At 41.5% G+C, this 27,256-nt stretch overlaps 1 protein-coding gene across 3 annotated transcripts; it reads right to left on the minus strand.

Annotated features, from left to right (window-relative positions):
- Window positions 1-2,022: 2,022 nt before the first annotated feature.
- Window positions 2,023-25,469, minus strand: LOC128881487 (dentin sialophosphoprotein-like). 3 transcript variants are annotated; one of them, XR_008458085.1, is made up of 7 exons: window positions 25,140-25,466; window positions 15,977-20,244; window positions 10,083-10,216; window positions 6,101-6,595; window positions 5,123-5,377; window positions 3,517-4,758; window positions 2,023-3,481 (listed from the first exon to the last, which is right to left on the minus strand). XR_008458085.1 is itself a non-coding variant. In XM_054132558.1 (6 exons), exons 1-6 carry the CDS (start codon window positions 25,220-25,222, stop codon window positions 4,552-4,554), a joined length of 5,424 nt encoding a protein of 1,807 aa, XP_053988533.1. In that variant the 5' UTR covers window positions 25,223-25,469; the 3' UTR covers window positions 2,023-4,551. The 3 variants fall into 3 exon arrangements, 2 of the variants coding, with proteins under 2 accessions (XP_053988533.1, XP_053988532.1); XM_054132558.1 differs by having other exon boundaries at window positions 2,023-4,758; window positions 15,995-20,244; window positions 25,140-25,469; XM_054132557.1 differs by having other exon boundaries at window positions 2,023-4,758.
- Window positions 25,470-27,256: the final 1,787 nt, after the last annotated feature.

Consider the following 27,256-nt stretch of genomic DNA (forward strand, 5'->3'; position numbering starts at 1 on the left):
AGGTCTGTCAGTACGGGTTGCCTAGTTCAAGGGGCTAATTTTCGGTATATTTCGGAATTCTGGCCGATTTAACATTTTGGTATCAGGAGCACATGATGTGTGAAGAGGTGGCACGTTTGCGCCTTTGGAGAGGCAACCGGTCCGACAGGTCTGTTAGTATAGGTTGCCCAATTCAAGGGGCTAATTTTCTGTTCGTTTCGTTCATGTGCACCTGTGCGAAGAGGTGGCACGAGAAATACATGGTACGTATCGAACTTTTGAGGAAATTTTACATTTTAGTATCAGGAGAACATGATACTCAAAGAAGTAGCATAACTTTTAATTAAATATCGATACTTACCTCTTGTATCAGGAGAACGTAATGAGCGAGTAAGAAAGCGAGAAAAAAGACTTGGAAAGCGTAAGCGTCTTCAGTCAAACAACACTGACTTAGCGTTGACTTCAAAATTTATAAATGTTATTGAATCTAAATGCATAGAAATTTCATGCTGTCAGAGAGTTTCAGAGTTTACTGATTAAAAAAAAGATCAGTTTGTGAATGGTGGTAGTCTCTCGCCTTATTTTTCACGTCTTTTGTCGGATGTCCAGTCTCGAGAAGCGATCAGACCGTGTAGAAGTGGTTTAATTGAATTAATTACTCGGCCAATCATCCCATCAGCTCCAACTTTTTGCTTACCCTTACTTTCACGAGGACTGGTGTCCACCTTTCCGGACCGCTTCGTCTTCTATTATTTCTACTAAATTAGCAAAAATAAATATTACTGTACGTACACAGTTGAACATTTTCTGTTCTTGCATATAAGAATCCATTGGTTAAATGCCTTGTGTCGATTATTTTACACAATCGAGTGTAAGCTTGACCTTGAATATCGAATGTGTTATTCGATCTCAAAATACAGGGCTCTCAAAAAGTAACGGACCCACCGCTTATCTCAGAATTTATGCGTTATTGTAAAAAATGACACCATATTCGAGACTAGAAAAGTTTTGCTTTTCTGTAACTTCGGGTTTGATTTAGTACCATATATTTGTGACTCGAAACCACTGTGGGACGCTTGGTGAACGCAGCGATTCGGCGATTCCTCAGCGTGCTAAAGTTAGCGTGTAGTCAGCGTCGAGCCAAGTGTGAGATTGAAATGGATAAATGGAAGAAGAACGGAGAAAGAGTGAAAGAGGGAGGAAGAGAGGGTTTGCACGATGAAAATAGAAAAAAGTAGAAAAAAAAAAACAGGAGTAACGTTGAAAGTTTAGGGTCACCGTAGGAAAAGGGAACGAGAAGAGCTGTCCCCGGGGAAAACGAGCAAGAAAAAGACAGGAAGAACGAGCCTGTGGGTGGAAAACTCTCGAGACAGTATCATCCGTCCTGGCTAAAATAATGAGCCACTTCGAGCAACTTCGAGTATTAATAACTCGGCTGCGGTAACGTTGCTTGAAAACGTTTAGCCCTTTACAATCCGAAGGCGAATCACCACCATGGAAATCGGCGTTGCAGCTCTTTTGGCGTTGCTACAGGTTGATACTACATATGTCTTCGTGGTATAAGGCTAGATGATGAAGATTTTTAAGGAAAGGTGGAGGCAAATACGAGAGATCTAAACACTTACGGAGGAAATGTTAATATCGATCGATCGATCGATAGGTCTTCATCGTTGGAACCAACTGAGGCTTCTGGGTGTCCTTTGGATAAAATACTCTAAAATACTCTGCTCTGATGATTGGCCAGCATTGTAACCAGCTTCTTTCGAAGTCGAATAACAAATTATATCTGTGATGTCGAAGATTATATATATATATGTGTGTTGAAGAAAATACATCTTAGATAATGTTAAATAAATATTGTTTAGAAGATGAAACGTTTCATTTAAATCCCGAGTCTTTTCTGGATCTGTAGGAATATGGGTGAACATCCACAGTCTCTTTAAATAGTTTTTCAATGTTTCAACTCGTTGCTTAAATCCTCCTGAAAATATCGCCTTGAAATGATAAAACCCAGCATACATTAACGTTCCAGACACAGAACCATTATCCAATTCTATGTGTATAATTTTGAAGAGTACGATTATTATACAACGCTTTAATCTTGGTTATTTCTGACACAGATTTTTCTTATTATACTTAATTATTATCAACTAGATTTTGTCGAGATTTCCATACTCTCTTAAATTATTACAGCGAATGGTTTAATTAATTGATATAATTGTACTCAAAGAAGATCATATTACCCTCTGATCGACGCCAATTACATTAATTCTACTGTTTTTGTTGGGTATAAGAAATAATATTAATATCATAAGCTGTGAGTAGGTTGGAAACGGGCACTTATTGTGTACCTCGTCTTGTTTGCACAATTGTCAATATATTATTTTACATGTTCATTTTATATGTACACTTTTACATGTTTGTAGAATAAATATGTTAAATCGATAAAGGAATAAAAATATACAAATTTCCTATTATGTTATCTCGTATGTTAGCATGAGCAAGAAAAGAACGATATAACTCTGCTTAAATGTGTTCAAATAATACTTTGTATTTAAAAATTATAAATATTTAATATAATTAACACAGACAATTAATGTAGATTATGTAGACCACATGTTCATGTTTCAAGAAAGAAATGTACATATAATATGGTTATAAATTTCAACGTTGCTAATAATTACAGAAATAGGCGCAACATTAATTTTTTCCAATTCTTGATATCGATGGCATATAGAACATTTTAACACAATCGTATAGTCTACATAACATAATCGATTGTAAGTTTAAGTACTTCTACTAATTAATACGAATAATGAAATATTTCCAATTTTTAAATCACGACAATTTAATCAATAGGCTCGAAACGTTGAAAAACTAGTATTAATTCTATTTTGAAATGTAAATAAAATAAGGATTTCTGATAATTAAAAGTAGTTCGAATAAGGTTGCTCTTAGGCTCATTTTTCATCTCAACAATTTTATCGATAATACTTTCATAAACATTTTTATTTTCATTAATATTTCATCATTATTATCCGCAGATTACTGTACACGTATGTTGGTTAACGATTGCAATTCAATTCCGAGATTCGTTGTCCATTGTTTTATTCGAAACATGATTGTCACTCGGCGCTAGAATTTTCGTTCCATGGCTGATTGAACGAAGGGTCGAAAAAGAAAATACCTCGGTGAATAAACAGTAATTTGCATGAGTAAACTCATGAGTAAGTTTGATTTAAAAAAGAAGGTACAGTAGAACTGCGACAGTTACAGAAAATTAGGGCTGTAAGTTCCTAACTAGATAGGTAATCCATCGAGGAACCTTACTTGTACCATCGATCCTCGCTATTATCCATAATGTGCGTTCGACTTCTTCAGTGACTAATAAACTGCGAATGTTTATGCAAATTTATATTTTTACAGGCTTAAATAAAGACTCGCGATTCGAATGAAATATTTTATCTTCTAAACAGCGCAGCCTGTACTTTATTACTTATATCTTATATATTTTTGCGTTTATGCGTATCTTTGCACAATTTCCCACATTTTCTTTTCCCATAAATACATAAACATTCGCAATCTAGCGATAAATAACAATTGGAATAACAGGCAACATTGCCTGTAAAACAAATTTCTAAATTCCATTATCATTTAAATTGGAAAACTTCACGTGAAAATCTGTATGATCCGTAAGGGTCTGTGTTAAAAATGCAAAACTTTGATATAAATTTCATAAAACTAGAGTTGACAATTTAAATCTAAATAGGCTCGTACGATTCATACTTAATGAAAGAACAATCAAGCGACCTTTCGATGAAATCGAACATTAAATAAACCCATGGAACAACTATCTCAAGTATAAAAGATTTTTAGACAAATTCACATTTTAGAAGATGAAGAGCCTGTCCTATCGAGAGAGGTGTGACTGTACTAAGAAGTCGCATTAAAAAAAGCCTTCGACTACAGTGCCTTTAAATTAACTCTCGTGCAATTGTCTCGACAGTCTCGTTTTAAACATCCCTCGTTAACGAGCAACGATTTCTACTTCTTCTCTGCATCTATCGAGGTTCTACTGTACACGGCCAAGCTTGGCGAGCCAGGGACGGCCTGAAGGTACCAGGAATCCACCTGGTACGTTCCACTGGAGACTAGTCTAACTGCTCTATCGACGAAACGCAGCCCCTACGTTATAAAAACCTAGCAAAGTATCGTCGTTGTGGCCTGACTCCTCGCGAGTACAAGCTGTTCAGGAACATTGGCACAGTTTAAAGTTTCTTCTCCTCACGGCAGAGTCGGCTCGATCGATCCTCGAGCTCGAAGTAGCGACTGGTCAACCGATTCCTGGCTGCGTCCCCGCAGCTAAGAAACGTCCGGTTGGTTTCCAAGTTTCCATGGATGTACGAAAGTAACCGCTCACCTTTTGTTCCGTGCGAGGAAATCAAGGTCCAGTTCGGCTTTCGAGAGGTTGTCGGTGCCTGATCGGACACTACATGGGAGGAACGCGACGTTGACCGTCGTCAACGCGCGAAACTGTACAGTTGGACTGCTCGACGTCCTTCGAAGCACTGTTCAGTCTGTCGCGTTCGGATTCGTGTAGGAGAATTCTCGGAAGACGCCCTGGTCCATCGATGTGAGAATCTGGTCAGGCACCGGGGTCAGACGCGGTCGTTCCGCGGTGAACGCCGTGTCGAAGTACTTTGTGTCCAGGGTGTGCTCCAGGGCTGGCTTGAACGGCGCTTCCAGCTGCCTGACCTCCAGCCGATCCCATGGCAACGACTACAGAAATTTTATGATATTAGTTGTTAACGTTTTCGGTCGCGAATGCCAGGCTCATTCAAACCGAGACTTTTCCGCTGAAAATCAGTGAATTTCGAAGCGTTCTATCTTGAAAACTAACAAAAATCGGGTAGATACGTTAAGGGTCAATGAATTTTGAGAAAGAGAATCTTTGATTCATTTCTGGAAAAAATGTTTAAAATTGATGACATTATAATAAAATCAAACAGCATAAATAAAAATAAGTATTTTTGAATAATGTTTTAAAGAATACTCGAAATAGATAACGTCACAGTAAAATGAAACAGATGAAGTTAAGGGAGAAAGTTGTCACATCCTGTAAATTCGTTTCAACTGTCCTCACCTGAAAGAATCCGTGCAACTTGATCTCGCGACCGATCAGTCTCTTCCCGGAGTCCTTTTCCAGAAGGCAGACCACTATGTCCGTGGCTTCTTGGCTCAGGTAGCGCGGTATGAACGGCCTTTCGTTACAAATACTCCAAAATAGCTCGTCCTCGTCACAGCCGGAGAACGGCGACTGTCCCGTCAGCATTTCGTATAACAGCACACCGTACGACCACCAGTCCACGGCCTGATTGTATTTTAGTCCCTTTATGATCTGCAATGCGGAAACGAACGCGGTCTGACTCACTCGGACCCAACAAATTGTTTATTCTTCGATCCAGTGTTGACTCAACTCGTGGACTGTTTAAGCGCACGATTCAAATTTAGAGTCTAAGTACTTTAGACTGTGCACCGTATGAATGCCAGTGAATCCATCTTCTTTACAGAGTTTACAGATACGGGCTAACATGTATCGAAGAACTTGTATTTATCAAAATAAAATATAGCCTATGTTACTCAGTAGTTTCACAGATTACTTGCTAAATATAAACAATATTTCCTCTTTATAATATTATCAGTATATAAGTATCAGTATAGATTATATTATTATATTGTATTATTATGTCTAGCAGTCTCCATGAATTCGTAAGAGCAACGTCTTTTCAACTATTTTCATTTCTCAATCACACGAGAAATATTTGTGAAATATTCAGCATCGCTATATCTTTTAAAAAATCCAAATAAAAATTATTCTTTTATTCGTTTCATTACTCGATATACCTACATATGATAAACACCAGCAAACAGATCTTTCATCGAGCTTTTTCGAACAAAAAATTGTTGAATATGACTATAATCTTCACACATCGAAATTAACTTCCTTCCTTGGCGCAACACCAGTATTAGTCTAACTCGAATAACAGACTCCTCGCTACCTTATAAGCTATAGCTCGTCTTTACAACGAACGGATCCTCCATCAAGGATGGAAATTCTTACCTCGGGGGCCATGTAGTCCGGTGTGCCGCAGAATGTGTCAGCTGTCCTGTCGAGGAAGATCTGGAGCTTGCACATGCCGAAATCCGCGATCCTGATGTGGCCCTCGAAGTCCAGCAGCACGTTGTCCAATTTTAGGTCTCTGTAGACAATGCCCTTGTTGTGCAAGAAGTTCAACCCCGACCAGATCTCGGCAGCATAGAAACGAGCCCGAGTCTCCGAGAAACGGCCAGACTTTTGAATGTGGAACATCAAGTCGCCACCGTTCAGGTACTCCATCACGAAGAACAAGTGGGAGTCCGTTTGGAAGGTGCAGAACAGGTGACACAGGTACGGATGCCTCGTGGCTAGCGTCAGGACCTTCCTCTCGATCAAGGTGCACTCCACGTCGTCGTCCTCGAGGACTACGTCTTTTTTTAGACACTTTACCGCGTACACGCATTCCGTGCCACGTAACTCGGCCAGCAACACCTTCCCGAAGCTGCCTTTGCCTAGGACCTGAACACATATACATTCAACATTTATTTTATAGATTTATGTTATGCGAAAAACAGCGAAAATTTAGGTCTGAAAGGGCTAACAAGACACACGGTGGAAAGTTCAAGCGTCTTAAAGCGAAAGTGCCACACGTGAGAGTACCTCCGGACTGTTAAAAATAATGCGTTGCGTGGTGCTAATTCGGGTGGTCTATTTACGTGATGGCTCGCTACAAAATCGCGTCTGTTTTAAACCATCCCGCGAATAAATTCGCTCGTTGGCAAAGAGCAACGTCGCCGACACCTTCCCGCGTTACCTCGATATCAAACTTTTTAAGACGTCTGCCGAGAAACGAAGTATCTACTGTTAGAAATGAAACCTGATGAAACGAAACCTTTCTCAGGTTGTGAACATATCATGTATTCACGCAACGCATTATAACGGATGACGCGAGACGTGGATTTATGAATTTGATATCCAAAAGTGCCGACAAGCTTCAAAATTGTGCTTCGATAACGAACCGAAACCGAAAAGACTACGTCAAAGTCGCTTAAAAATCAAAGTCATGCTGACTGTTTTCTTAAAGAACCGTACCTCTTTATACATGTGAATTACGTTCAAAGATTATTACATATAATTACATATTGTGATACTTACAATTAGTTTAAAGAAAGAAGTATTTAAAGTGTTATTAAATTTTGCTTTCGACGTTTACTTTTAAATGTTTTTAACCTCTTCGGGAGCTTGGCCACATATGTGGTCGTTTAGTCTTTTATAATTACAATTACTGTCTTTTATAATAATAAAAGAACAAAAATTTGATAATAACAAAAAAATTGTCCCTGAATAGGTTAATTGAATCGTCCAAATTTCAAGAGATCCTGACGAATAATTTATTAAGGAATAATATATGTATATATATCCGTTATAAAATAATTTTTTTAAATTTGACATTGCCCTAGGTAGAAAGTTCAACGTGTCGAACGTAAACGAAAACGTTGTGTGGGCTACGGTTTGGTCCTGCGCTGCACTTCTGGGAATTGCCGGCGTTACGGTAGCCCCGATCGTAAACTTGAAAATCGAACGTATGCGGTTCGCGATGTCCCGGAATGATTTCGCGAGGACGCCTCGTGAATCAGCCGAGTTCACGTGATGTAAATACACGTGATCCGTATTAGCTTTCGTCGGAGCTCGCGGACCGAGCCAACGCGTTTCTCGACGTGGCTCATAAATTTCCGGAAACTATATTTACAGGTAGATAAACGAGCTGCGCCGCGGGTCGAGCGAGGCCTTCCGAGAACAGACGAACTTTTCAATCGACTCTCTTCTTCTTGGTACAGTCGCGGAACACAATGGAACCTCTGTTACATCAAAGATCTATGATGCGAGCGCTCTATTATATGAACTGTATTATTTACTATTATTAGGTGTTCTTTTATGTGAACTATATTATTTAGCATTATTAGGTGTTCTGTAAGAAAGTTCAAGAAAATTCAAATGTAGTTGTAGTTCTGTAATTGTTCTACCCTGAAAGTGGTAAGACCCTTTAATCCTTTACAGCCGGAAGTTTAAATAGGAGTTTAAGTAAGACTCGTGGTAAGGAATTTGGGCCATAAACAATAAGCACGAGTGCTCGATTTACGCCCTCCTATATAAACCATGTATCCAACCTTTGTTAATAATTTTCAAATTCCTTAAAAAACTAATATTGCTAATAACACCGTAGGAGGTTCTATAGCTTAATAAAAAAAAAAAAAATAAGCACGAGTGTAACTTGTGGTATTTCGTTTGGACTTCCTAGGACAAGGAGTTAACCAAGCTTATGGTTGGGTTTCCCCCACAGCTTTGAGTTCGGGTGTTTCATCTCGAGCGTTCAAAGTTCGACAAAGTTGTTTCGCGTTTCAACGTCTTCCGAGTACCACTCAGATTTACGTGGCGAATCTTGGAAACTGTTACGATAAATATTCGCTCGGCGCGTAAATCGAGAGATAAACATTGTCGACGTCTCGCTATTATGAGCGCGAATCAAACGCGAAACGCCGCGCAGTAGATAGAACGAAAGTAATTTCGACTCGAGGATTATTTTATCGCGGATAATTCGAGCGTTTCGTCAGCAGATTTTTGAACGCGGAACCTTGGCAGGAATTTTCCGCGTTACGCATGTTCGGGCAAACGCCCTAACGAGCTTCGCTCGCTACAATGAGTAATGACCAACGTTGCTGTGATGCCAGTGTTGCTTCCCACTCAAGCATGCGCGCTATCTTTTGCGTCGGTAATGTGTCTAATGCATGCGTCTAATGCATACGGGCATAGGAATATAGTGACTGGATAGAGCAGTACCCGTAGCGAAGCCATGTCGCCATATTACGTTGCTTTTGGGAATTTTAGCAAGACTGCTAGACATTCGTATAGAGTCTATAATCTGTAGCGCATCCCTATTCACTGTACCGTATATGTTAAAGGACCACCTACAATTTACATACAACACTTTATTAATATACAAAAGACATATAAAAGTACACGCGGAACTCCGACATCATGGTTCTGCATGCTTCGATACGCGAAGAAGTAAATCGGAAGATACGCACAAATCTACAAGACGCGAATTCCAAGCTTCGTATTTTAGTTACTTAGTTATTCGAACAGTTTTTAAAAAGAAGGTCATAAATACATTCTAACCATTGTGTAAATTATAACAAGTAACAAAATGTGACAAAAAATTAGATATTCAAAGTGTTGAAACTCTAAAAATTTATTTTCAAACATATAATAATACTTTTTATTGTAGTCCTATTTAAACTTCCGGCTGTAAAAGAGCAACGTAAAATGGTCGACAGGCCTCCGCCCTTGGCTTCATACCGCACCACGTCCCTATGTTCCTATGTCCGTGATCTAATACGACTACAAAACTGGCGCCCTTAGATTCCCCCAAAAATGATAAAAGTATATAGAAAGCGTGATCGCGCATCATCTTTTTTTATAGCTACAGTACCGCGCGTTTAGCTTTTTTCGATGCGCATGGCGCAAGTTGGAAGCATACGCTTGCAGCAGAGCAGACAACCACAGATATATTATATATGTATATAGAGAGGGATTGTGTTAGAGATGCCACGTTTTCAAATTGTCACGTTTTCGCTACAAACGACATTCCGATCTCAAATATTTTTTTCTTTTTTTTTTATAAACAATTCTGTAAGTAGCAAATATCATTTACGTACGGGCTTTTTAGATACTTAATCTACTAGTTTATAAATTTATAGATTATTCTAGCCATTCTTTTAATAATACCATTTTTCTATTCGGATTAACGCGATAGTATGTTTTCCACTTAACTACGTGTAAATTTGCCAAACATAGAAAGTGTTATAACTTTTGAACGGCTTAGTGAAACGACTCGAAATTTTTTGAGGGTCGTTTGGGAAACACGTTAAAACGATCTAGAATTTCCTTCGTAAATACTGACTATTTTAATATATCTCCCAAACATCTTTAAGCGATCGGAACTCACTTTGAGGAAATTGAAGTCCGTCACCGCATACTTCTTGAATCTTGGCAGGTTTGTCGCTGGCGGCGTGATCCGTCCGCTTGGAAAATGGTCCGACGAGTCCGAGTTCCTTTGTGTATCCGACGATTGCGAGGGTGCTGGGAATTTTAGAGTAAATCGTCCGTTAATCCACCGTCCAGCTCGGTCAGATTCCATGCATGCGTTTCATTTTGTTGTTTGTTAGAAATTGAGCTATGTTAAAGCTATCGACTCGCTGGGAATTGATTATAGTCACTCTTACGTGGTCGAGTGCTACGAGGGCAGACCACTGGAACATTTTTTGGAGAAGGATTTTTTTGGTGCATTTAACAAAAAATATATATATATATCAAGAATTTTGTGTAAGATAAACAAATCTCTTTAAAAGCAATATTCCCATTTCTTAATGTTAGTTTATAGGGACTTATAAAACCAACTGTAAATTAGTGGTCAAGCAGGGATGAATTGTTATTGATAGAGAGTTGACTCAAGAGGACTGAAGACAATATTCTCACTTTTGAATGTTAGTTTTCAGATATTTACACCACAGAACAAATTTTAATTTTATAACGATACCTTTTGGTTGTGTTTAGCATTTGTTTATCGTATACATTACAAATGCGTAAAATCTACAGGCTCGTACAATAGAACAAAGTTTAGATCGGTAAAGTTAATATAGTGAAAGATGCTTGGGTAAAAATAACGAGAAACTTTGAATAAACGTTTTGGACTCTCTTCTGGTATCACCTCGAGCCAGAATACTCCGAGTCGGTCATTCTCTCGTCAAACCGCGGATTAATAAGCGCATTAATTGTCGATTCGCGTCTGGCGCGCGAAAAGCATCGCGAAACTGGCGATTTTGGCCGGTTGACATTTTTCGAAAATAGAGCTGACCGTCCCGATGACGCGAGCAGGACTCGAGCAGCTCGACATAATTGATAGATTAGGGGACAGGTAGAATCGTATTCGTTGCAGCTCGACGAAAACCGTTACCGATTTAACGTTGATGTAATATCATTTTTAGCGAGATCGCGGTATCAACCATCGCCCGCGGAAATTATTTATTGGCCCGCGAATGGGTTTATGATTGCCACGTGGGAGATTAGCATAGTCATAGATGAATGCACTTGTTTCGCCAGCCAAGTCTGCCTGCATCGCCAAAAGCTTGCGATCAGGTTCAAAACAAACGGTCGAAGGGTGACTCTGTACCTCCGATGGGGTTACTTGCAACAGTTTTTTTAGCTTACAGCTGTAATGTATGGAATATATTATGTTTTGGCGAGATATGAATATACAAATGTTATAGTTTTACGTTTAAGAATAGAAATACACAAGGATGAAAGACGTAGTACATAGTTTAGATATTTAGAATTTAGATACTTTAGATATTTAGAATTTAAAGACTTTAGATATTTTGAATTTAGGTATCTGAGATATTTAGAATTTAGATACTTTATATATTTAGAATTTAGGTATCTGAGATATTTAGAATTTAGATACTTTATATATTTAGAATTTAGATACTTTATATATTTAGAATTTAAAGACCTTAGATATTTTGAATTTAGATTTCAGACTTGAACGAGGATAACGGAGTTTGAACATCGACTCACCCCTTTTGAGAGCCTGCAACGCTTCCGCCACGAGCTTCTGGTTCAACCCGCAAAGGTTCCCAGTAAGCTTTTCGCACTTTTTGTGGCAGGCCATGTCGCAATCTGTTCAAATGTTCGCCAAATTGATCACTAATCTTTTAATTAGTTGCCTGTGATGCACCTTGAATCGAACCTATTACCTTTCACAGCCTTCTAGAGGACGACACTCGTAGCGACGCTACATGGATGACACTATTGCTTCAAACCTTTGACTATATACTAGGTGTAAAAATTAAATCTGTCTTTATATTTTCAGTACAAAATAAACACTAAATAATTGAATATAAAGGCATTTCTACACCTAATACATTATAACGTCCATCTGCTTAGGTTATCTACATAGATTTATTGTAATGATGATCAAATTGGCGATTCGAATAGTTAGTAATTTTACCTAACAAACAGGTGAGGAAATATTTGTACTCAAAATATAAAGACACTGCTCATGGCTGCCCACTGCTGGCTAGAGACACGAGCATATGCCTTTAACATATAAAAAGTGGGAGCAACTAGTCCACACATATATACAATATAGTCAAAGCTTGAAACATTTCAACTTACTATAGCTCTGGATAATTATTCTCCACCTCGCTTCTGCTAAAACCAACGTGCCATCGGGACAGTCCGCCTTCGCGTTTATTTTTCTACTGACACTAGCTAAATTTATCTCAAAACTCTTGTTTGCATCGTCGGCCATCCGCGACTGCATTATGAAGCCTTGAATATTGTTATGAAATCGCGGTGCGTCTTATAAATAGGACTACATCGTTCGTACCCACGTGGATTAGCCTAGCTGATCACCAACCAGCAAACAATTTACCATTTCTGGTGCAACTATTGCTTTTCTAATAATATAACACGTTCACCATACACCGGCGTGTACCACCGGTGGCTCGCGCTCGCGTGTCTATCAAATGGTGTGCACTACCGCGCCGCCCCATGGGCGAGAAACACAAATAGCAGCGCCGGCATGAATCCGTTAAAAATGACGACTCTAGCGTGGGTCGAAGAGAACAAGAACGAAAAGCACCGACAATTTTCTCGTAATGATCATTAGGAACATTTAATCCTTTTTGTAAACAAGCTGGCAAACAGTGTCGTTGACACTGCGGCAACGACCTCGTGTAACTCATCAACTGGCTTCGCATCCGCGAAGTGGAATGCGAGATGATCTTGGGTTGGTCGAGAACGCGACTGGATATGCAGCAACCATGCAATAGCTGACAGATTCAACCTAGACTCTACTTGTTGGGTTTCGTACTTCCATTGGCTATGACGAAGAATTTTTTTAATATCTCAACAAATTTAAAAATAGCGGGATTTCGAATTAAAGTTCATCGACCTTTTCGTTGTTTCTAATCGTTTTGTTACAGAGTAGGCAACGCAGACTTCCCAAAAGTCCATTTCTTGGGACAAAGTAGAACCTCGTTCATCCTAAACGATCCTCGTGTTCCGTCTCCATAGATGTCTCACCTAACCAATTTCTTATTTCAGAAATAATATTTCTTTAGAAAAGAGCTATCGGACAGTGAACCTGTCCGCGAAATGATTATTTTAACGGTCCTTGAGACGTCGACTTTGCGAGACAGAAAACAGAAACCGCGAAAATCCTGACTCCGCGATTACACCACTACGTTGGCCGTCGCCCAACGAAAATTTGTCCCTTGTCGAAATCTCGTTAGATCGAGGCGGTGGTCGATCACGGGTAGTCAGCTCGAATATTTTTACAGCGTTGATGTTACGCGAGCCGGCTCGATTCGCGGATTGCAGCGCATTTTCAACGAGAAAGCAAATATACAAGCTCCAGCGGGTGCTAGCCGAAGAGATAAAGAGAGGAAGCTCTGCGCAAATGTCAGGCAGAAAATAGTTGACGCTAGGTTTACGGAGATGGTCATTTTTACCCATTCTTATGTTCCAACCGTTTATATTTTTCGCTAACCACTTATGCTGACTTCTATACGTATAAAAAGACATGCATATGTACAAATTCTTGTTTGTCTAATTGTAAGCCACGGACATAGGAATATAGGAACCGGGCATTGGCCTGCAAAGGACGCGATGACCTGACAATAGGACTGTAATTGAAAATGAATTTTTAGAGTTTCAACACTTTGAATTTCTAATTTTTTGTTATAGTTTGTTTTGTAATCTACCAATGGTTACAATGTATCTATAACTTTCTCTTTAAAATCTGTTCAAATAAGTAAGCAACTATTTTACTGGAATATGGGAATGAAATTTTTAGAGAATATCAGGTATTAGGTATAATTTTTTTTTTATGCAATAACTTTTACTTGCGATGACTCTGAACTACTCTGGGCTGCTTTGGCCACTACTATGGACGCTTCCAGATGCATCTATTTATGACTATGTCATTCTTCAGTATCTTTCAATAAAAATTTGTATAAATATAGTTTAATGTATCCTCAGTAACAGGCGGATGGTGTTTACCATGGTCGTTCGCTTTTTTCACGATATATCCTACAACTTGATATCCTTAGTAAAAGAATCCTTCTCTCGATCAAAAGGTAATTAATTAATTAAAAGAAAAAGAATTAGAAAAATCGGCAATTTCTTAGGGCTTTACCAGTGGTGTTCCGTAAACCTCCCTCCGTAAACCTAATGTTATCCTACGTTAAACAAACATCCATGCAGAAGACAAAAATTAAAGTCAGTTAGTAGAATTTTCCAGCACACGAAAGTCTATTTGGAAAAGGAATGCTGTTAGAGAACCAATCAACACAAATACAAACTAGCAGACTCCAGGATCAGGCGCTACGGGTCTTAAGACGTTCAGGAAACAACGGATGGTCGATCTTTCAAGCGCTTGTTCCAACGTCTTTCTTCTCACGAGCGAAAGACATTGGAACCGAAGGTATTCTCTTCCGCAGAAATACCGTCGCTCCCTCCTCTATTCGCGAGTGCCTCCCACGCACAGAGGAGGCAGCAAATCGCGAAACAAATCGCCAGCGTACTGCATCGGTGGCAGGTCTGGTAAACAGACGTAAACTGTTTTCTCTCTGATGAGAACGCGGAAAGCACGCGGGGGATTACGCAACGGTGCACACTGGGGAAAAGTGATGAAATCTGTGTAAAAATCGTAGAAGACAAACATTTTTGACAGACGTGAGATAGAGGGATGATTCTCGAATAAAATTAAAGCTGAAAAATATAGACAGTGTTATACGGATTGTTTCGTCTTGCAAATATAGGTGTAACTTTCAATTTTCTAACAAGATTTTGGTTTGTTCATTATTAGGCGCGGTCAAACTTCTTTTATAACTTGTTACACATCGTTTCTTATAGATTTTTATATGATAAATTCAAATGTTCCCGCTAAATTTGTCTAACAAATTTTTAGATTTTTTTTTTAGATTTAATATTTAAGAAACGTTTGTTAATTTTATCGACCGTATCTATCATAATTGTCACTATTTTTTAACAAAAAAATTGCTCAAGCTTCATCGAAATATGCTTGTTACAATAGTCAAACGTTAACACAAAAAAAATTCAAATGTTTCTCTTAAAAAAATTCTCAAAGATATGTGTGCTTTGATTTTTCTTAGGTAGACATACTCCTTATTGAAATAAGTTCTAAATCAATATTGTAGATAAAAACTTCTTCATACGTAAGATATATCGTTTCGAAAGGGACATACGATGTACGAATTGCTTTATTGTCAACATACTGTTTAACGAAGATATCATGGTCATATTTGGGTTTTTAAACGTAATCCTATTCTTATATTTTTATTCTTACATTTTCAAGATCAAACAAAATCAGTATAACTCTCTTTATATTTTTCCCTCTGATGTTCGTTTGATTGTTCTGATTGTTCGTTGATGTTGTATTCGTTTAAATTGCGTCATAATAGGATACGTGGGAGCGCTGATAAAACAAAAATCGAATCTGTAAACGGTCCGGTTCGTTACCCGAGAAAATCGATACCGAACCGGTACGAAATAAAGGTGTTCGCGATTAATTAGCCGAGTTCTGGTTTCCTCAGATATCCAACCGGTCTTTCCAGCATTTAAAGATACAACACCCTAGTTCTGCAAAGTTTCATCTTTAATTTCATTCGAGGATCGTCACTCTATCCGATTTCTGTCAAAAATGTATCTACGATCGTTTACACAGATTTCGTCACTTTTCCCCACAGTGCGCGGCGCACAAAGATCGTCCTGGTAACGAGCAAGCAATCCACATAATGATGTCGGGACAAGTACTCGATATCCTTGGCGAACCATCGAATCCGGAGTCGTTGCTCCTGGTGGAGTTCATTCTCTTGTCGGGGTCGTCGTCCAGCTCCGTGCAGGTGGACCGACTTCCGTCGGTGCTCTCCGTGGTGGCGGTGCTGGTGGTGCTTCCGGTACTGTCGCTGCTCACAGACGGCGTCCTCGAGTGATGCTTCCGCCTCTTGATTTTGGCTCGGCGAACCTTGGACAGATCTCTGGGAGTCGCGGTGAGCAGCGCGCTGGGCGTCGTATAGAACATCCTGATGAGATCTAGCGGTTTCTGAGTGGGCGTCGCTTTGGGGCTCGCTTTCTTCGGCTCTGGTGGCTTTGGGCTCTCCTGCGTCGACTTGCTCGAGCTCTTCTTCGAATCTTTCGACTCCTTTCCAGCCTCCTTGCCGCTGGACCCTTTCTTCGTGGTCGAGGACTTCTTCTTTCTGACCACTTTCTTCTTCTTCGACGACTCCGGACTGGCTTCGGGGGTGCAGGTCGCGCTGACGTCCTTGGACGGGACTGGAGTGATCTCTACGTCCACGTTGTTAGCGTTCGAGAGGTCGTTCTGGTTGCTCCACTTGGAGATCTTCGAAAGACCCGTCTCTGGCCACTCGTTCGTCGGTGTTTGAGGGTCCTCCTCGTCCTCGGGAACCTGCGGCTCCGTTTTGATCGGCGTGGTGGCCGCGACGATGTTTATGAGCGGCACGGAGACGTCGAACACAGGCGTGGAGATCTCCGAAACGGGCAGGCAAGTGTCCGGAGTGTTCGTGGAGGTCGACGAGTCCTCTCTCCTCTTCACCGTCGAGAACGCGTCCTCCCGAGCTTCCGCGATCGCTATCGAGAGGTTCTTCTTTCTCTTCGGTCCCTTCTTCGCCGCGGCATCCGTCTCAACTCGAGTCGTCTCCTTGGACGCCGTCGACTCCTCTTCGATTACGGACACGTTACTCGACCCGACTGTCGCGCTGGCGACACTTATTTTAGGATCCACCTCTTTCTTCTTCTCCAGTTCTTTTCCCTCGAGGTTCTCGACTGGCCGTCGCGGCGCCGCGTTCGGGCTCTCAGGGCCTCTAATTTCACTCCAGAAGTCTATAGACTCTGTCGACGTGCTCTTCGACAGCGTTCCGTTCTCCCCGTTCAAGGTCTCGAACGATTTCACCGACTGCTGCTTGTCCACTGGCATTTTGCTCGTCGAGGACTCATTCACGGAGGTAGATTGCTTCAGGGGCTTACGAATCGAAGATTCCTTCCCTTGAGAATCTACGCTGACGCTCCTGTTGAGCTGGACATCGCTGGACACGCTCGTCTTGGACGGTTTGGTTCTCCAGGGGACTTCTGTTCTCGCGTCCTCCGACGCTAACTCTTTCCCGATCTTCTTTAGCCTGAAAGGGATCTTCGAAGGTTCCTCGTCCTTTCTCGCAAACTTTCGAGCACTCGTATCACTTTTCACCTTGTCACCTTTATCGATATCTTTTGACGCGCTTAACGAATCGTCTGTCGCGTCGCACTTGGGAGCTTTCGACAAGGTCGCTTGCGTCACGAGCTTCGTCGGAGCTGTTGCGTCATCGGGGATGGTCTTTCCCGATCGATTCTCAGCTTTCGGGTGTTCCTCGGTCGGGTCCGCGACGGTTGGCCCGCCAGGCACCCTCGACGAGGAAGCGTTCGTCAAGGTCACCGCTTTGTTCGTCTTCTTTCCCGGCAACGGACCGACGTTCTCGTCACGCTCGATTTTCGTCGCGTTTGCCAGGTACTCCGCGTCTCGTAACGATAGCTTTGGCGCTTCTACGGCATTATTTTCATCCGCATTAATTTTAGACGGTTTTGGCAGCGACGGGAGCGCTCCGTTGGCGCTGGCCTCGCGAGCGAGCGCGAGCGGGTCAACAGCTAGCGTCGCGATCGACGCTTCGGTCTTCTGCGTCGTCTGAGGGGGCTTTCTGGGTATCGAGGGCTCTGCCCTCCTTTCAGCTTCTTCTTTCTTCGGCGTGGAAGCTGCGCGACTCTTCGAGCTCGATGCCTCGTCCATTGGTACGCTCTTGCTCTGCTTCAGCGTTTTATTAGGGCTGTCGTCCTTCTTCGACAACGGAGCGGTTTGAGTCTTCGAGTAGGCGGTCGTTTTTCTATCCCGTGGTTCAGTCTTCGACTCGAGGATTCCAGGGGTGTCGTTCGTGGTTATCTCTTTCTTTGATGCAGGCCTATCAGAACTGTCGTCTCGAGTTGGTTCTTTCTTCGACGGTGGAGGTGCTTGGGTCTTTGACAAATTTAGCTTTCCTTTCTGAGGTTCAGTCTTCGGTTTGAGGGTCTCAGTCGCGTCTTTGGTCGCCTCTTTCTTAAGTGTACTTTCTTGAGTAGCCCGAGTCTTTGAGAAGCTTGGATCAACTTTGTCCCGCGGTTCAGGTTCGGAGGAATCGCTTTTGGCTGCCTCTTTCTTTAACGTACTAGCTTGAGGCTTCGAGGAGCTTAAACCCCTTTTGTCCTGAGACCCAATCTCGTTTGGTCTGAGGATTTCTGACGAATCGTCCTTGGTAATCTCCCTCTTCGTCCCCTGAGGCTTCGAGAAGTTCGAAATTCTTTTGTTCTGGAATCCAATCTCGTTCGATTCGAGGACTTCTGCGGAATCGTCCTTGGTTACCTCCTTCTTCGACGTCTGAAACTTCGAAAAGCTAAAACCCCGTTTATCCTGCGATCCAACCTCCGAACCATCGTTTACAGTTGTTTCGTTCTTCGAGTAGTTGGAGAAATCTGTATCCTGTGAAACATTCTTGCCCGTTTTTGTTATCTCGGAGCCCGCGTCCTTCGACTCTTCGTTCCCCGAAGGAGTCTCAGATTTTGAGAAGCTTGGAACATTCTGGTCCTGCGGTTTGCTCTGTGTCCTCGGACTTTCGGGTGTATCGGTTCTGATAGTCTCCTTTTTGGACAACTCGAACCCTCCCTTGTCCGACAGCCCATTCTTGGTCTGTTTCAGGATTTCTGGACTCTTTAATACCAGCTCCTTCTTCAGCTTCCCGTCTTTGAACGCGGGACGCGTCTTAGAAACAGGGCTCTCAGGTTTCTTGGTAGCCTCGGGTGTATCATCTTTGATACTCGACGAAATGTCTCTTTCGTCCTTTTTTTGCACTCCGTTTGCAACGTTGTCCAACATTTTTAAGGGATCATTTTTCGTAGAATCCGGTGGCGTCCTCACCGTGAAGTGCACGCTGTTCCTCGAGGTGTCCTTGACGTAAGGCCTCTTGACAGGTAGCACCACTTCCGTCTCGGATTCCTCCTCGACGCTGTCCCTCTCGATCTTGCGTATCCCCATTTTCCTGGGCACGGGGATTTTCACGCTCTCCCTGAATTGTTCGATGATTTTCACGCGATCGTCTGGTCTGGCGTCCACCACGATGGTGGAGAAGTCTCCTACGCTGTTGCTGGCCTCTATCTTGAACATCTGAGACTTGGGCTGCTTCCGATCCGTCTTGTCCTCCCTCTGCAGGTCCACGGACACGTCGCTGGAGGTGCTGGACCTGCGTTCTCTCTCTTCGTCGTCGGGTGGCGATGGCTTCTCGGTGGATCTCTTCTTTTTCTTCACCTTTTTCAAGCTCTTCCTCATCTTCTGTGCGGCAGCCTCCTCCTCCCCCTGGGACACGGACTCTCCATCGGATCTGAAGAATCCAGCGACGTTCCTCGGCCCACCTACGGTTCCCTTCTTGATCAAAGTCCCGCGACGGACCTCGTTCTCGATCTCTGCTTGCTCTTCGGCTACCAGAGTGTCCAAGACCTTCGCTTGCACCTGGGCGTACGCCACCTCCCTCTCCAGCTGCTCGGGATCCAACTGGATGTCCGCGGAGGATCTTCGTCGCGTGAATCGTCTGGTGATCCTCTTCTGCGCCTGCTGCAGCTCCTCGTCGTCCTCCTTCTCCGGGCTGACTTGGTGGAACAGTTGAAGACGCGGCTCCGCCTCTTCGAGCTTCTTGTCCTTGATGAGAAACTTCTCCACCAGCAACTCGCCCACGGACTTCTCGTGCCTCTCGTTGTGCTCGCGCAATGCTGGATTGTCCTTCAAAGCTTGAGACCTGATTTTTATGGTGGGCCTGTCGCGACGCAGTCGACTCCTCTGGTTCCCGTCGCCCGACAGGATTCGAGGCGTCGAGACGTCGATGTCCGCGGTGTCGATGACGCGTCTGGGTCGGGTTGGGACCGAGACGGGCGAATAGCGGCGCAACGTGCTCAGGGGTGACTCAGAGATCGTCGACAGATGCGGGGAAAACCGCGACAGCGGCGTGTGAAAGGCTCTGCGCGAACGATTCAAATTCAACCTGTTACTATCCTCGTTATCCAACTGTTACGAATATTCCTTTCAATTCTGGCTTTGTTTTTCTATCCGAATTCGAATAGCGAGTTCTCCAGTTATGCAGAGTTCTAGATACGCGACAGTAATTCGCGATAAGGTTTAAGGGGTGGCACTCATGTGGAAATCAACTACCAGTAATTTTCTAGATGCAAATTTGAAAACAGGTATTCTTATATGGTTTACGACGGTGAATTAAATGGTGTGAAACTGAATTTGAACTACAAATTTTGTCTAGAATTTAAAAAGAAAATAATCGTATCACAACATACATATTGTAACTATTATTCTTATCGATATAGATTTTGTGATTCGAGTATTTTTTATCAAAAGCATGTTAAAAAACTGTTTTTTCAAATTAAGTTTTACACCATTCACCGTCAAAAACCACTTCGGAACATATTTTATCAAAATTTCGACCCTGAAATGAGTTTGAGTCAGACAGTTCAGTCATCCTGGAAGGAGTAGTTCGATGAGACGGTTCAGTCAGTTCTAGAAGGAATGGAGAGACTCGTAGAGTCAGACTTGGAAGTAGTAGAAGCTCGTATTAGGTCAGACGCTTTAGCCAATTCTGGAAGGAGCGGTAACGCGTATCGAGTCTGACACTTTATTCCATCGTCGTTAGAGTCACGACTAACAAAAGCAAACGTTGATCGCTGACGTCCACATGTTCCATTTAACCACAGTACCACATTTTTCTCAGCACATTAAGTGCCAACCGTTACACGTCTAAGAATATCCTCGACATTCGCTTAAACCGCAGCGTGAAAAATAGAAATATTCAACGGTACATTGAGTCATTATTATTTTTTAGCATTTCTGAAGATAGCACTTGGCTTTAAAAGTTTGCAAGTATTAGACTTTGTTATTTATAAACGTTCTAAGTACACTTTGTAAATTAACAGTGGTAGTCGCCATTGATCAACATTACAATCAACGTGTTACTTCTGTATCGATCATTTTTATTCCATTATAATAAATGGTATTTATACCATTAACCGCGTAATTCGAGAACTTACTCGCCTATCCGAATTCGGATACTCTTTTCTGACTATCGAGCTGAACTTTTCTGAATACACAGCTCTTTCTGGGACGAAGTACGGCGAACCAGAGTTCATTCGTGGCGCAAAAACGTAATTTAATTATTTCAATAAGAACTACGTAGGAAAATGTTCGACGAGTAATTTTCATTAATCATCTGTTGCAGTATTTTCCAAAGTGGAAATGACCTTGGAAGAGGGACGAGGGGCTTGTAATGCAATATAAACGCGAGACAAAATTTTTAATGCTGAGAAGTATGAATAACTTAAATTAGTGTTTCTTACTTATGTAAACCATCCTTTTCCTTAAGAAATTAAAACGCTATTAAAGATGGTACATTAAATAATGTGCGTACTTCTATGTATACACACTTTTGAAACACATTTTTTCATAAAGAAATAGCAATAAAACTAACGAATATGTTAAATGAAACGCTGGAATGAATGACTTTTAACGATTTCGACTGTTCAAGTTTTGATGTTGTGAAAGGAAATAGTGACATAACTGCATCGATCGGAAGCTTCTCTCTTGTAGTTTCGAATTCAAATGTAGAAACTTAAAAAAAGATTATTTAACCTCTCGAGGGACGAATTTGAATTACACCTTTCGTATAGAAATTTTCAAGTGCATCCACTGACCATTCGTTGGTCTTTGTAAGAGAAATCGAAGGTATCCAAAAAGATAAAGAGAAAAATGTTTAACTAGTTGTGTAAGAATCGATGACATGCAACTTGGACTCCTGCTGATAAGACCTGTCGCGTTGTTTCAATACTAAACACGTGTTTCGGCGGTCCATCACGTTGCAGAATGGACTAAACACTTGTTACACGCATCGTTGAACTCAATGCTTCTCGATTTGGCTCGGCCATGGCCACGAATGATTGACAGGCTCTGATTCACGAATCGATTTATCGGTATATCTGCGATGACAAACAAGTGGCTAATGAGTACACGTGTTGCTCGCGGCTCGCGGCCGACATCGAAGCGTTTCAACGGTCGGATGAACATCGCTATTTATCTCTGCATTAACTCTTTAACTGGGAAAAACTTTAAACGCGATTTCCTCGTAACCATATTTCTTTATGAAAAACTGTTTTAAATCACCGAAACATCAAAATACGCAGCATATTAAACATTCTTAGAGGAAAACGTTTACTTATAGATCTCAATTCGTGAATCGATTTCAACATTTGTAAATCGAAAGTCTTTCGCTACGCTCGGGTAGTAATATAATATTATAATATCGTCTCGATATGTATCCATCATCTATCCTGCGAGTCAACTCGCTTCCGTCTTTTCTCCATTAGTCGGAATCTTGCAACGCCGTCAATCCTCTCGAGAATTGCAGCGTAATTGCGGAGAGTTCCGTCGAATATTTTTTGGCAGAGCGGGAGAGTTTTATCACGTGGAAATTGCAGCACGTCCAGAACCCCTCGGCTATTTTTACACCGATATATTCTCGATAATTCCGTCCTCCCTTGTATAATCTCTTTCATTTATCAACCGGCTAACCGACAAATTAATCGCCGCCGTTACATTTTACTAATGAGTTACCCGCTTTGACGGATCGTATGTCATATCCGCGGCTTGCCAAGATCCCGAATAACATACATGGATCGTCTGCGAGCGACGTAAAATAAATTTCTATTTAGGTTCGATTTCTGTAAGCACGCTTCCAAAGATTTTAGTTTGCATAAAAATCCACGGTCTACTTGTCACGTTCCAACATAGGAGTCTCTGGAGCAAAATAATGATCACATCTCCTAAATCCAAGTAAAAGGAAATTCTATGTTGAGAGAAGTAAGCATTCGATGGCTTGTTTAAGCGCGATCTTATGCATCGATGTTTGTTTCTGAGTTTTCCTTACTGGTGGAGCTATAACAAACTGACCAGGTATCGGGTAGTTCGGAAAGTAATTTCGTATTTTGTTCACCAGAATGATTAATTGTACTTTGAACGTTTAAACCAGCGACTTTCGCCCTAAACTCTTTCGATCGTTACCAGATTACGAATGTTTATGTATTTATGGCAAATGTGGGAAAATAAGACGTGCTTTCATTTAAATTTCAATTCTTCGTCTGGCGAGTTCTATTTTTTAGTTTTTTCTTATCGAAGAAGCTATAATGAACAACACCAAGTACCACAACTTCTGTTGTCCGACAACATCGTGTTCACGCAAACACTCGAGAAAAGCTTCCGCGACGAATGTCACTTTCTCAAAAACGATAGGGAAGAAAGAGGAAAAAGGAGCTATGCTCTTGGAACGTTGCTTCGGAGTATGCAGGGTGGACAAAGGGACGAAAATAGAGGCTCTGATGGATGGAGATACAATTGAACCGTAGACGTCCGATAGAGGATACTTGAATGAATGGAAAGATACCATTAGCGTTTCGATGTAAAACAACTACCCTGTATTAAGAGAACTAAAGATTGTGTTTCGTTGCAAGTGAAACTCAGCCCGAATACGTGATAAATCAGATATTGAAGGAAAGATGATGAAAGATGCTTCGATGATCGAGCAAATCCATGGACGGACCCTTAACACTAAACATACTGACATTTCATTTCTATCTATTCTAACCACGATCGATCAAATGACTGAATTTAAAGTTATTTCTTCAATTTAGTGCAACGATATATCACGTCATATTGAATTCAATAATGCACGAAACAATTGTAGAAGCTTTTTTTAGCTTTAAAGTAGGAAATGGTTACCTCGTCGAGGGCCAGATGCATTATTTCATTAAAAGCAGAATAAATTGTCTAGCGAAGAGTTGGATACTATACTCTGATGTCGGAGAAAACGAAGAGCTCTTGTATTAAAGATTCTGGCATTTTGTTTCGTTGAGTGAGACGAACCAGAACGTTCAAGAGAATATACTCGAATAAATCAAAAGTGTATTCTCGGCCAGGTGATATTTTTCGGAATAAACGGGAACGGAGGTCAGTCCTTGCGCCGATGTGGCACGATAGTGTCGTTCCATTTAGAAAATAAGTGAATTATGTAACAAAAGTAATTCGAAGGACTCGAGACACGCACCCAAGCGAAACGACGGACAAACTATCCGGTCTCCAGAAACAGAGAAGAAAAATACTAAAGAAACTTGAAATTGCCAACAGATTTTCATTGAAGATAATTAGACAGCCTTGGAGAAGTGTAGCAAGATTTATACCTTGAATTTAGACTTTGAATTTATATCTCAGATTTTGAACGTCACTTCTGAAAGAGTACTATGAAAAGTACTACACGTATCAGCAATGCGATGAACTCAATTTAGCATATTTAACTTGTTGGATCAGGAAAGGGACCAGTTTGTCCATTTAAGATAATTATACAGTCTTGAAAAAAAGTCTAGGAAGATTTATGCCTTGAATTTAGCCTTAGATTGATACGTTAGATTTGGAATGTCACTTTTAAAAGAATAAGTGCACGTTTCTTCCAGTTATACTAAGGATGAACCCAGCTCAGCAAAGTTACCTACACACCCTTGGAGAACAAATGTAGCAAGATTTATATTTCAAGTTTGGAACGACACTTTTGATTCGATTATGCTATCGGATCCTAGAGTGAGCCCAATTCTGCAAATCTACCTTGCTGGATAAGAAAATATTTACAAATCAATTTATCCGTTGAAGATAATCACACAGTGTTGAAGAAGAAGATCCATCGAGACCTTTTCCACGGTTCTTCCCCACCAATGGGGCGACAACTATTTCACCAACTATTTCTGTACAGGAAGGAGAAAGAGTGCAGGTCGAATGTCTAATGGAAAAATCGAAATGTCGAGAAACGCTTACCTAGGAGTGCTTGTCATGAGCGAGCTGTGGGTCGCGTAGGGTCCCCCATAGTAATAGGGCAGACCCTCCCCGTAGTACGGCATCGTGGATCGCGTCTATCCACCGAGTACGAGGGTTCACGTGTACCAGGGACCGAAGCTCGAGCAGCAGACACAGAGATACGCGGTACCAGTGGCACTGGAAGATGACTGAACGCGCCGCGAATCGCCGGCGAACGGCGTTCTCAGGTGTTCGCGGAGACGTTCTCGCGGTTCAGGGAGCCAACACCGACTGAGTCTAAGCCAGCGACCCAGTGTAATAATAGCAGTCTAGTGTACGAGGCTTCCTAGCGTCTAACTATACTAGCTGGACTCTAATAACCCGTACAGTCTCTGCGGAACGAATATTTGTAGGGTTGTAGGTACGCGATACGTGACTCGGAGTCACTGTCTATCGGTCGAAATATCGAATGGTATCGGAATCAAGAGGCAAAGGGAGACGAGTACTTCGATTTGGGACAGTGGTTGCTTTTAACCTCGTTCGAAGGGGAGAGGGGGTTAAAGACTGATGGATACCATCCAAAGACCTGGTGGACCTTTTACTTAGTTTTATTTAAAGATTTTCATTCGAAAGAAAACAGAAAGGAGATATTAACACTAAACCTACCTATGTTTCATTTCGACTTACCTCGGTACTAGTCTTAGACACTTTTTTTCAATTGAATAGAACAATATTTCACCGTAATTTGCTTTTTGAAATGTAACTTCTTATACGACGTCAGACCGACTTAGCATTCGTGTTAAATTTCTATGCAGTATGAGGAAGGAAAAAGAATGTGCGCCTACTTTTTATACATATCTAAAAATCTTACGAGTCGAGCAAGTATTTCAATGCTTTCAAATGAAAGGTTGGATTTTTTAACAGACTTCAAGAACATTCTGAAAATGATATAATGCACTTGTGACGACAAAATTATTGTATCGCAAGTTCCTTGCATCATCTCCCAAATATCTGGGAAGAATTAATAAAATTTCACCCTTGTGTCTAACAAGTTACAATTGTAACGCGTGGTATTCTTTTATAACTACATTTATATCGCACACTTTTTATATCTAAAGATCTTATTACAAGTTCGCAGCCATTAGCTCGCTATTACTCGCGACGAAGAATCGTTGGAACAATATTTGGTCGATACTTGTTTTTCTCTAGAAAAAAGACTAGCTAGAGTCTACTAGAGGACGGCAACCAACTCATTTTTAGCAACCTGAACCGAGCTTCTCCTTTAATACTCCTCGGAAAGCTCAACGCTGTTGCTTTCGACCATCTTCTGGTAACTGCTTGAGATACTTTTCGTGATGCTACTTGAAAAAAATGGGGACCAAGCAATCCATGCTTATTTAATCAAGGGATACGTGATTTTTAAACGAATCGAGACAGTATATCGTAACGTTTAAACCAGGTGGAAAATTGACACCTGGCGATTACGTAAATCTACGAGCAAAAGAATGCGCGTAGATGCGAGTTGTTTCTATTTCAGCGGAGTGGAATCGTCATTAGGGGTATTTTGAAAGATCGTTGGCAAACCGTTTAGTAAACTATAACGTAGTCAGCGTTGCTGTTTTATTGTCACGGTTAGCGTTCTTCAAACACCTTCGAAATGTATCGGCTCTGAAAAATTCTTCCCTTCCGCGAGAAAAGTTTAAAGAACACTAATTAACAAGCGACGGAGCGACAAGCGAGCACTCGTAAAGCGTAAGCGTACATGCAAAGCTGAAAATGCCAAGCCACCGTTTCGTGTTGTTGTGTCGTCGTGTCGTGTAAAACGTAAATTTATGCGCTGCTGCACGTCGACACGGGTCTGACGAATCGTTTCAAGACTCGCCCACAGTTTCGCGTTGTTTCGTATTGGGCAGAGTATCGCGATTCGCGCCAAATGCTTCTTTTCCTGGTGGCTATTGTTGCTCGTTCAGCGAATGTTGTAAATAGCCAACAAATAGACGGCAGTGTCTATTTCAAGACGGGTAGACAATTTAATATAGAAATGGATAGCCCATTTTCAGTATGAAATCCAAGTTGTAGAGTCTAACGTGTGGGAGGATTCTCGATGGGCCAAGGTGCTTTTGAAGGTTTTTAGAAAC

Source organism: Hylaeus volcanicus, chromosome 8 (assembly GCF_026283585.1).
Source record: "Hylaeus volcanicus isolate JK05 chromosome 8, UHH_iyHylVolc1.0_haploid, whole genome shotgun sequence".
Taxonomy (NCBI): domain Eukaryota; kingdom Metazoa; phylum Arthropoda; class Insecta; order Hymenoptera; family Colletidae; genus Hylaeus; species Hylaeus volcanicus.